The sequence below is a fragment of the Rhincodon typus genome, chromosome 19 (genome assembly GCF_021869965.1).
Source record: "Rhincodon typus isolate 14 chromosome 19, sRhiTyp1.1, whole genome shotgun sequence".
Taxonomy (NCBI): domain Eukaryota; kingdom Metazoa; phylum Chordata; class Chondrichthyes; order Orectolobiformes; family Rhincodontidae; genus Rhincodon; species Rhincodon typus.
The window spans coordinates 3,031,793-3,044,282 of NC_063350.1; the positions used below are offsets into that span (position 1 = coordinate 3,031,793).

Sequence of the window (12,490 nt, forward strand, 5' to 3'; positions counted from 1 at the left end):
TTGGTATGACAGTTAGGAATATGGCTGTGAGTTGGGGGATTGGTATGACAGTTAGGAATATGGCTGTGAGTTGGGGGATTAGGCATGGGGAATCATGTTGAGGGGGGGTTGGCCACTCTATAAATGGGAAGGAAGGAGGGAACTCCATGCTCTCTCCAATAGGCCCAGCTCTTTCTGATTGGCCTGGACTCCAATTGGTGACACACAGCTCTCCACTATCAAAACAGACAGCTGTTCATCCTTCAGCATCTGAGTGATGAGAATGGCTGGTTATTCTACCATGAGGGTCTTCACACTTCTCAGTAAGGATCACCCAATCACCGTGTGGAGCAAATGGACAGGGATAATCGCCTGCACCTCAGCCCCGGATTCAATCTCTGCCCCCACGATGAACACCTGACTCAGAGCTGATGGGAGACAAGACTTGGGAACACTTTCTACTCATGTTAACATGATATAAAATGTACTGATTGTAACGAGGTCAGCCAGGTGGACCTCATAGAATAGGAGTTCCCTGATTGGGGCTATCAATTTGGTCCAATCAGGGAGCCCCGGCTGATAGACAAGAATGGGAGTGTCAGAGGTTCAGTTTATTCAGAGCTGGCTCTGAGGGAGCTGGATCAGTATGAAGGACTCTTCATGTGTAAATAAAGGGTGACTTGGTGATGGGATACTGGCCTCTGTGGGGTTATTTCATTAAACATTACTCACTTCCATTTCCGACACAGCCCAATATCAGTAAGTTAGAACCCTGAAAGGACATAAGATTCAGAGAGAGCTCCTTGACGACAGGATGGCCTACTGTGGGAGAAAAGACCAAGGGATTCTTTGCCTTAGGAGCCAGCTCCAGGCGTTGGGCCTATGTCTCACCATTGGATAGAATTCCACTCCCCAACCCCACCATCACCCCTAGATCCACCAGACACAGAGTTGGACATGGCACAACCCAGACTCCCCCGGCACCAACCATGCACCCAGTTGAACGTGGGTGGAGGGGAGAGTCGTACCAGTCTGACCCTCATACCTTGAGGCTGGGCCTTGCTGGCTGGGCCTCGAGGATGGGCCTTGAAGATGGGCCTTGCTGGCTCTGTCACACTCTCAAACCCCCACCAAGGTGAGCAGAGCAGCTGCAATGCAAAAGAAACCCCTGGTAAACGAATCCTGGGCAACAGGGCCTTCTGGGAGGGTCCACGTCGGTTAGTCACCCTCCCCAGGCTCTCTCTGCTCCCCACCGTGGGGCCCATATTTCACGGGTGAGCATTGTGTGAACACTGCACCATGTCTTTTCTCCCACCACAGCCAAGTTATTGAGGTCAAATTATATTTTTATTGGACTCATTCGCAGGTCCATCTGACAAACACAGTGCAATCCTGAGGGAATGTTGCACTGTCAGAACTGTCATCTTTCAGGTCCCACCTCAAACCCATCGAGGAATAAATCACACAACCGCTGTAACGGAGGGCAGCAAGGGTGCTCAGACCAATGTTTATCCCTCAATCTACACCCTCCAAAGCAGATCATTTGACCTTTGTTATCGCTGTGTGTGGGATCTCACCGTGAACAAACTGGACACAGGGTTGCTGGCGCTTTAACAGTGACTACACTCAGCAGCATACTTCATTCGTTATAAAGCACTCAGGGTTGTGGGAGGGAGGGGTGTCTGGTGGTTATGGCCGGTGCTATGGAAATGCAGGGTGCTTTTCAGGATCCACGTTACCTCAAAACTGAATACTGGAAGCTGATTCTCACTGAATCCCATTCCACCCAAGGTGAAGTACAGTCCGCAGTCTCCACTCAGGGTGAATAAAGCAGCAGGAACTCCAGGCACCTTGACACCCTGAAGGTTCCTTGCCCATCAATTCGAGGAGCTGCTTCACCCTGGGCTTGCGGGCAGGATTTGAGCGATACCAAGGTGGGAAACTCACTGACTTGCTAGACGTGCCTTTGTCAAAAACACACTGAGATGTGTAACGTTTGCTGCAGGTTGTGTAGGGAGCAATAGGGGACAGGAAGCATTGAGGCACACTGGTTAGAAGGTCTACCTTGGTCACCTGAGATCTCATCCCAGTTCCTTTAGAAGTTGTTGGGCCCTCAAAATTCTGACCCGTCACCCATCCACAGCCCACTCACCCAGTACCCACCTTGAGCAAACCTCAGGAGCCATGTGGAGGCTGACAGATTAAACTTCCAACAATCCAATACAGCTCTCACTTTTACACACTGCAGAATGAAAAACTCTCCTCTTCATAGAACCCATTAAAAGCTTTTAACCCTGTTAAAGTTAATTGCTTATTAAATAAAATGAAACAAACATCTAGTTTGGAAACGAAATCAACGATATCTAAAGCTTTAATAGCCTCTTTAAGCTGTCAATCCACATGTGAACTCAGAATCCCTGCTGAGGTAACTGTAGTTTTGAAACCCAGCCAAGCATTCATAATGCCATAATACTAGCCCTTGGGGAAATGTCAACAAAGGCTCAATTGAAACGGCACAAACAGATGGTCACATTTGTTTTCTAACCTGTCCAGGACATCAAAAATAATCAAGCAGAGCATTTATTTTTACTCCCACTGGCAGTTACAGCCTTTTTTAAAATATAAATTTTAAAGAGCAGGGAATTAATATAAAAAGGATAAAAGACCTTTCACACTCTCTAAGAGGGTCCATCAATTGTGATTCCTACGTTGCAAGTTAATGCCCTTACAACAGAGAAAATGAAGGACATTCAATTTGCAGCTAATTTTAAACAGGCTTTCAAATTCAGGTTTCATATCGGTGTGAATTATGTCCCTCCTACAAGACCTGAAGTAGGGGCAGGACTAACTCACCATTATTGAGCTTTCCATAAGGTCTTCCCAACTCCTCATCAATCTGGTCCCAGATCTCCCCAGCTTTCCCAATGTTGTTCCTATCTCCCCCAAAGCTGGTTGCTTACCTCCAATCTTGTAAACATCCTGAAGGGGCAGGCGCAGGGGTTTGGTGATGGGGCGGGTTGGGGGTAGAATTGTGTCCAGGGCTTCGAGCAGTGTCACCCCATTGGCATTACCCTCCTTGCGTTCGACCTTCCAACCTTTGAACCATGGCATCTATCGGCAAAAAGAGCAGACGTCAAGACCAAGAAGTTACAGCCAACCTGGTGCCTATCTACGATGATGATCTGTTCAGAATGTGTTTGGTCTCTCACTATGCCCTCTAGATTGCTGAACTGCCATCTGACTCTCTACATCCCACTTCCCTAATCGCAAACCCCTTGCCTCTCTCAAGTGGCCCAGACCGTGAGTGTCTGTGACTATTCCTCAACAATGTGCTTCACACCAGCCAAGCCAAATCTGCTCTTCACCCCAATATTGGACCTTCCCAGTGACAGCTTACAAGATAATCACTGGCTACAAATCACCCCTTGCTTATGTTTCCTCTCCTTGATCCAGAGCAGGCCCTAATCCCAGTTTCAATGATGCTTTTGGTGCAAAGTCTGAGGGGTAGCTGGACAGAAAAGACCCAAAAACATCCATGTCTCAGAGATGGAGGGGAGAGACCCATTCACACCTGTCCCTTTTCGGCCTCCCCAGAGCAGCGTGGCTGGGATCAGGAGCTCTGTAGTTACACAGGACACCAACTGTGTGTGTACGAAAAAGGCAGGAGGGGCTACACTCTGCATCCATCATAGTTCAGTGAGCAATACCTTTGGGTGCTGGGGTCAAGGCCCACTCTGAAGACTATCAGCACATAGCACAGACTGACCAGTGTAAAACTGAGGGAGTGCTGCACTGTCAGAGAATACTGTCCAGTCCACTGCCCCAATATTTATATAAGGCATTAGATTGAGACTGCAGTCTGTTTATCTGCAAATGAGAATTAATGAAGATCGTTTCGATGGAGATCTTAACCCATATGTGGGACCCACATAGAGACAAGAAAAGTTCTATTTTAACCCTGATGGTTTGGTGTTGGATTTACTGCAGGCGCTGAAAAGCAAGGCAGCCCAGTTTAAAAATAGATCAGCTGTGAGACCGAGAGCCTGAAATCAGAGCTAATTGTTCACCCATCTCACCCGTACAGTGATAGGCCGTGGGTGCTTTTAGCTCATACCTCTCACAGATAGATCTTACTGACAGGCTGATACCAGATACCCACGACCTGATCTCTTATTTCCCTCGCGTTTGCAATGCGAGGCTTGTCGGTGACTCAGTGGGATTGAAGGGTGTCAGGTGTGAGCAGCCATTTTGAGCAGGCGGCTCCTCGAGTAAATTGTACAAAACACAAAATGGCCCCTGTCTCTCTCGGTTTCTCAGAGCTGTCCTGGCACTGAGTAAATGCAGGCACTCAGCAACAGATCACAGTCCCCTAGCAACTGCCTGTCAGCTCTAAGTTCAGGAATGAGGCAGCATTCTAATTAAAAACTCTCCTTCATGCCTCATTCCCATGGCAGAAAGAAGGTGATTCACAGCTAATTAAAACCCCAGTGATATCAGCAGCACATTCCACATCAACAAAGTGCTTTTCCAAGTTAAATTGCTAGCCTCTGACTGCAGTTTCTAAAAGGGTTCTTCCTGACAATTCTCATTCTCCTATACAAATACCGCAAAGATGGAACGACAGCTTTTGGTTTTAACTCTCTTGCTTCTCAATCTGCTCTGTGTGGGGGTCATAAGATGTAGGAGCAAAAGTAAGCCATTCGGCCCATCAAGTCTGTCAGCGTACAATAATATCATGACTGATCTGATCATCCTCAACTCCACTTTTTCCAATAACTCTTGATCACCGTTACTGATTAAAAATCTATCTCAGCTCTGTATATACTCAATAACCCAGCCTCGACAGCGCCTCTGCAGTAAGGAGCTCCATAGATTCACTCCCCTCAGAGAGAAGAAATTCCTGTCTTAAACGAGCAACCCTTTACTCTGAAATGATGCCCTCTGGTCCTAGATTCTCCCATAAGAGGAAACAACCTCTCCACATCTCCCCTGTCAAGTCCCCAGAGAATCTTGTATGTTTCAATAAGGTCACCTCTCCTTCTTCCGAACTTTACTAAGTACAGGCCCAACCTGTTCAACCTGTCCTCATCAGACAGTAGGGAAGATGATAATGAGTTCTGCCCTTCACTCAGCCTCAAAGGGGCAGTGATGGAATCAGAATGGAGTGGGCACTGTGCTAAACACCAGCGCCATTTTGGAACTGGCCTACAAAACTATCTGTTACCAGCGATAATAAAAGAGGCATTTCAGATTGTAACAGCTAAAGGTAATAGTAGGCCTCAGCTACCCGGTATTTTTTTCACCTTAATGTTGCTGCGTTCAGATCTGTTTTTTTTACCCCCTGTTGAAAGATTCACAGCACTTGGACCTGAGCTTCGTTCCATCATCATATCCATGAACACTGCCTTTGGCTCTTTTGTTACTTAATCTCTCCTGGCCTCTACCTTATAACAGATCTTCCTCTTTGTTCTTCCTGCCACCTCCCCCTTCCACCAGTTTAAAAACACTTCCATTTTCCAGTTCCCTTCATTTCTGATGATGGGGTATCAAGTTGAAACACTAATCTGTGTTTCTCTTTCCACAGACGCTGCCTGACCTGCTGAGTTACCTTAAATTTATAACCTCAATTAACATGCCATCAGCTTCTCCTGAATTACTTACACCATCCAAATCCTCCATGTCAGCCTTGACATGTCTCATGTCATAGTCACTCTATGTCTATGACTCTGGTTCAGTCTATACTGCTTTTGGTGTCAGAAACCCATGGCTCAGAATCACATTGGCTGTTTGGGTGAAGAAACAAAGATGGTGCCACAGCGCAGGACTGAAGGGCTGCAGCACTGTCAGAAGTGCCATCTAACCTGGGTCCCAACTGCCCTCCCTGAGGCCACAAAACAAACATGATCCAGAGATCCCCCAATGGTGCCTTGGCAAATATTCATCTCCCCACTCCCTTCCCTACCACCCCCACCTCCCTATCAAACTGGCCCTATTAACCTTCCCCACCACCAATTCAAATGGACTGCAGTGGTTCAAGATGGCAGCTCACCACCACCTTCTCAAGGAGGGCAATTAGGGATGGGCAAGAAATGCAGTGTCTGCTAACGATGTCATAACCCACGCATTAAAATAAACTGCCTACCTTTTTTTTTAAAAAGTCCCTGGAACAGATTGTCCAGACTTCATCTTGTCACAGCTTGTGGGAGCTTGCTGTGCAGAAATTGGCTGATGTAATTCCTGCACTTCAAAAAGCATTCCATTGTCTGTAAAGTTCCTTCCTTACTCATCTATTTGTAAGAACTTTAGACCATTCAGCCCTTCGAGCCCATAAGATCATGGCTAATCTGATTTTAGCCTCAACTCTATATTCCTGCATTTGCCAAAAATATCTCATCCCTTTGGTCATCAAGAATCAACCTCTGCCTTAAAAATATATAAAGATTCTGCATCGACTGCCTTTTGAGGAAGGGAATTCCAAAGATTGACAATCCACTAAGAAAATAGAAAGTTTCCCCATCTCTGTCTTAAATGGACGCTCCCTTATTTTTAAACTCCGACGCCTCCTTCTAGATTCTCCCACAAGAGGAAACATCATTTCCACATCCTCCCGGTCAAAGCCCCTCAGGATATAATCTGTTTCAATTAAGTCACCTCTCACTCTTCTAAACTCCAGGGGATACAGGCCCAACCTGTCGAGCCTTTCATCATCAGACAATCCACTCAATCCTGAGTACAGACAGTCCCTGGGAACCGATTGGGTTCTGCTCTGGAGTCCATTCACAAGTTGATTTTTATGCAAGTCGGAACATAATGCAGGACAACATCAAGCAGCTGTTGATACGTTCAGGAAATGTTTATATGTCGGAACTTTAAAACTATTCCCCCGGAAGGGTTAATGTTTGTGAGTATGAATGTTGATAAGTCGGACGTTTGTAAATCAGGCACCACCTGTATTAGTCTAGTCAGCCTTCCCTGATCTGCTTCCAATGCATCAACATGCTTCTGTAAGTACAGTAACCAGTACTGTACACAGTGCTCCAGATGTGCTCTCACCAATGCCCTGTATAACTGGAACATAACCTCCCTATTCTTACATCCAATTGCCCTCACAGTAAAACATAACATCCTACTAGCTTTGCTGATTACTTGCTGTACCTGCAGATTAACCTTCCGTGATTCACACACATGGGACACCCAGATCCCTCTGTAGCTCACCGTTTAGATCATCTGCTTCTTTTTTATTCTCTCTGCCAACACGGACAATTTCACACTTTCCCACAGAGTACTCCATTTGCCAGATCTATGTCCACCCATAGAATCAATCTAAATCCCTTTGTAGGCTCCTTATGTCCTTTTCTCAACTCACTCTCCAACCTATCTTTCTGGCATCAGCAAATTGAGCTCCATATCTCAAATCCCTTCATCCACATCATTTCTATAAATTATAAGGACTTGCGCCCCAGCACACACCACTCATGAGACCCTGCCAACCTGAAAAAAGACCCACTGATTCCTACTCTCTGCCTCCTGTTCTTTGATCCATATCAATATGTTACCCCGCTACACCAGCAGCTTTATTCGATGTGGCACCTTAGCAAGTGTATTGAGAAATATTAAGGCCGTGAAAGTCACGTTATAAATGAAAGTCTCTCTCTGAATGAGGGTCTGCTGGCATTTTCAAAGACCAGTAACTGATTGGATAACAGATTGGCTCTGGAGCCAAGGTTCTGGAATGTTCCCTGATGTTGCCTGACTTACCCAACCTTCATCTTTTTATAGCTGCCACCTGACATCATGTATCCATTTCAGACAGCGATCTGGGTTTGAGCTGTGTGACAAAGCTGATAAAGTGAATAATGTCCTGGCTTCACTGTTTAATCCTCCCCATCCCTGTACCGTGAATGTTTGTGACCTTAAAGTTGAGAAACCAAGGCACTGAGCGGAGAGCTGGATCTGTACATTATGGGATGATGATGGAGACTGAGGGGTTACTCGGGTGATAAAAATAAAGATGGTCACTGTTTATCCCATCTATGGGCACGTGGCTCAGCTTTTCACATAAATATCGTTGGTGACGCCAATTCTGTGCGTTAAAAATACACAGCTCAGGCAACTGCTCGTGGGCGGTGATTAAACACTCATCATAAAATGTCAAATTCCAGCCCCTACTCTGTGAGGAATCAGCAACAGGAGATCCGACAGCTCCTCTAAATTCTAAGATAACAAGGTGTGGAGCTGGATGAACACAGCAGGCCAGGCAGCATCAGAGGAGCAGGAAAGCTGACGTTTCAGATCTGGACCCTTCTAAATTCTATCTGAGTCTGCCTACACTGTACCTTAATTCCATTATTCCAGTTCTCTTGACTCCCCACCACAGAAAATCATTTCTGCCTCCACCTTACCAAATCCCCATTCATATTTTAAGCACCTCACTCAGGTGATCACTATTCAAGACAAAAGAAAGGCATCTCTCTGTAGCCCACCCACACTATTTAATCCTTTCACCTCCATTCCCATTCTGACCAATCTGTGCTGCATTCTTCCAACATCCCCTTTCCTGACTGTGACGCTCAAAACTGGCTGTGATTGCTCTGTTCGGGCTCTGCACCACAACATCCACCCGAGACCCAGTACAAAACTCAAACTTCATTAATGTTCGATGTTATTATAGAACTGCCTCCAGCTTTCAATCAATTCTGTACTTGGATCCTTCAATCTCCTTGCTCATTCACAGTTCCCGACTTCTTATTGTTTAGAAAATATTCTAATCTTTCTTTCTTGAGCTAAAGTGAATGATCTCACAATGCCCTACATTAAAACCATTGCCGATACAGTAAATCAATTAATCTGTCAATGCCCCTTTGTAATTTCAGCTCCCAGATGCACTGCTGGCTGTACAGGGTAATTAGTGTTGTCATAAAATTTTGATATATACTGCTCTAGTTTCCTTCATCCAAGTCATGTGTCGGTTTAGTGAGAAGCTGTGATTCTAGAATGGATCCCGGGATGACAGGACAGGATCCCAAATCATGTGCTATCAAATACAGGAGAGAGCCACGACCCCATTCTTGATCTTCTCCCTCCCATTGACCAGCCAAGGGCTGACAGTCTCTCAGGTCACTTCACCATCTTGTCTGTGTTTCAATATAATCTTTCTTCTAATCTCTAGACCCAATGTGCTCAGTCTCCCAGCTGTGTGCAACACCTCTCATCCCAGTGAACCTGTGCTGTACCACCTTCACTGCAGGGGTCCTCTTCCTAAGGTATGGAGACCAACACTACCCGCTGTACTCCACTGGCACGGTCTCACCAAAACTGCCCCAGCCACCTGCTCCTAGAAACAGTCTCTCCTCATGTACACCATCAAAACCCTTCAAGGTTTTGAATGCCTCAATTTAATCTCTACTTCACCTTCACTGCTCAAAGAAGAGCCCAAGTTTCTCCACTTGCTCCTCCTCACTGGCACCATTCACCCTCAGCAAAACCTTGACATCTTTCCTAATGTGCAGTGACCAAAACTGAACACAACTGACTTCCAGAGGTAACCTAGCCAACGTTTATAAAGTTTTAGGATAACTTCCTTGCCTCTGTTCCTTCATGCCTTTGAAGGCAAAGTATTGAGCAGGTTTGGAAATGGGGCTGAGTGGCAGGAAACAGAGAGGACGGAGAATGGATACCTTCTCAAATTGGCAGAACCTGCATGTAGTGTACCACGAGGATCTGTGTTGGAGCCTCAACTAGTCACCGTATTTATAAATGATTTAGAGAATCGAGTAGAAAGTTTAAACCTTAGTTTGGTGGTGACAATTTTGATAGTCGCATAACACTATAAAGAGATATTGTTTGATTGAGTGAATGGGCAAAACTTAATTAATTGCAATGTCATCATTCACATCAGATCTAAAAAAAAAGTATATTTGAAATGATAAAGTGATGGAAACAGTGGAGGTCTAAAGAGACTTAGTAGTGCAACTATATTGAAATGTCATAAACAGAAACAAAAAATAACGAATCAGATAAATGAAAAGCTGCTCCTGTGTCTAGAGGACGAGAATACGAGGAGTAGAAATCCTGCTACAGTGATACAAAGCCCTGGATAGAACACACCCTGGGGTAACTGTAGGCTCCAGATTCCACACTCAGGAAGGACAGACCAGCCTCTGACACAGAGCTGTCTCATTTCACCAGAATGAATCTTGATTCTAATGTTTACAGTGTAAGGGGAGATTCCACAAACCAATGTTAGTGTTCCTTCGAACATAGAATATTAACAATTGATCTGATTGAAAATTGCAACATTTTAAGAGAAACAGATAGGGTAGAGAGTAATTATTGGATGTCTACTTCAAGGAGGTTTGGTTTCAAATTTAAAGTGAATCCAGAGAACACTTCCTTGCACGAAAAATGATAAAAGTTTGGAACTCTCTTCTGGAAACAGCAATGGATTCCGATCTATCGTTAGTCTCAAATCGGAGACAATACATTTTTGTTAATGATGAGAGATGGTAGATACAGGGAGCTAGGTTGCAGATCAGCTATGATTTTATTGAGCTCTGGAACAAACTCTGGGGCTGAATAACCTGTTCCAATGAACCTATTGATATTTTGATTGCCGTTTATCAAATGCTTTCCCATCTCCCGGAATGAGGTGTGACATTACTTCCTCACTTTGTGTACACATTGAACAGAAATCAGGAATTTCACACCCTCTTTTACCTTTCCCATTATTAACTCAGGCTATGTTCCAATGCTAGAAGTCCTTCATTATCACCAGACAAACATTGCTCAGTGTTTCTATTATTTAGTCCACTATTACCTTCTCACTATAGGTGCTCTGTAGTGCAGTCCCACACACACCCAGTAGCCTAACAGCTCCCCTCCCAACCTTCCTAAATTCTGATAAACTGGAGTCTGTATTTGCTCATGAGGTACATCATCGCTCTCCAATGTACTAATATTATCTTTGATCAATACTGCCATCCACTCTGATTCCTTTTCCATCTTTCCTGAATAAAGAAAAAGAGATTTCCATTTACAATGTGTTTTGCAAGGACTGATTGACAATTGTAAGGCAGGTTGGCGAAGTGGTTAATAAGGTCACACGAATCTTGTAATAGCAGTACTGAGTATAAGAGCAGCCATAAGATATGAAGAAATTTATAAACTGTCTCGGTTTCCCTTTCAGTATTATTTCTCGTTTTGGATGCCACACTTTAGGATGGATGTGAAGGTATTCAAGAAGGATTGGAACAGATTTACAGGCATGTTCCTGGGATCAAGGACTTCAGATGGATTGGAGGACCTGGGACTGTTCTCCTTACAGGAGAATCTGAGGAGGTTTGACCTGAGGGATTTAAGCGGGCTGGCCAGAGGTGGGGATTCCATTCCCACGGCGAAAGAGATGATAACCAGAGGACATTAATTCAAGGTGAATGGTAAAACAGGCAATAGTGACATGAAAAATCAGACTAGCAGCCAAACACAAAATCTTTGCAGGGCTATGGAAAGGAAGGGAGGAGTTGGACTAGCTGAGTTACTCTTGCAAAGACTTAGCATTAACTCAATGGGCTAAATGGCCTTTTTCAGTGCTGAAACCATTCCAAGATTCAAAGACATTGTAAACAAGCAGACAAGCGTTCCAGCCTCTCCTGCTTTGAGCTAAATATCTGTTATTGCAATTATATCATAATCCCAGGTGAGTGCCTGTGTATGCACCAATCTTATTTACCATGTTCTGAGCATTTACACACATATACACTGAACCCATTTTAGTCTGCTCTGTATTCCCCCCAGTGCAGACTCACTGACTATCCCTCTGGAATGACATTGGGGTGAAAAATTACCACAGCAATCCATCAGAGGTTGGAGCCCACACTCCAAACCCGGGTAGAACTGGACCCAACCAGAAGGCAGTGTTCAGAGAACTGTACCCCAACATGGAGTCATCATCATAATACTGGCCAGAACAAAATCAATACTCAAAAGGACTGTACCCCAGCACACTTGAGTCTTTCCAGGAGTGGAGATAATATAGGACAAGGATCTTGACTTGAATCAGGAATTTCAGGTCCCACTGCCCATAAAAACCTATCATTTCTCTGGGAGAAAATTAAACATGAACTCTTGAGTGGTAACAGGCAATTCTTACTCACATTGGGAGAGGCCTCCAGCATGTTATCACCATGCCAACCAGACACAGGCACAAAGGGAACAGTGCCCGGGTTGTAGCCGATCTTTTTAATGTAGGCGCTGACTTCCTTCACAATTTCATCATAGCGCTTCTCACTGTACGGAGGCTCGGTGGAGTCCATTTTGTTGACGCCCACAATGAGCTGCTTCACCCCCAGTGTGTAGGCCAGGAGCGCGTGCTCACGGGTCTGACCGTTCTTGGAGATACCGGCTTCGAATTCACCAACACCAGCAGCTACAATCAGCACAGCGCAGTCAGCCTGCATAGACAGAGAGAGAGAGACATCGTCAAGAGGCTATCGGACCCTTCACACCCCCCCCT

The 12,490-nt window shown here is 45.1% G+C and overlaps 1 protein-coding gene across 2 annotated transcripts in view; it reads right to left on the reverse strand.

Moving 5' to 3' along the window:
- The window catches only part of LOC109933965 (elongation factor 1-alpha 2), a 23,655-nt gene that overhangs the window by 2,286 nt on the left and 8,879 nt on the right, over positions 1-12,490 (reverse strand). For both annotated transcript variants that reach the window (XM_048608479.1, XM_048608480.1), the window contains exons 4-5: positions 12,132-12,428; positions 2,940-3,090 (exon numbers count right to left, since the gene is read on the reverse strand). In XM_048608479.1, the coding sequence (XP_048464436.1) occupies positions 2,940-3,090; positions 12,132-12,428 (448 nt within the window). The remainder of the gene's footprint in view (positions 1-2,939; positions 3,091-12,131; positions 12,429-12,490) is intronic.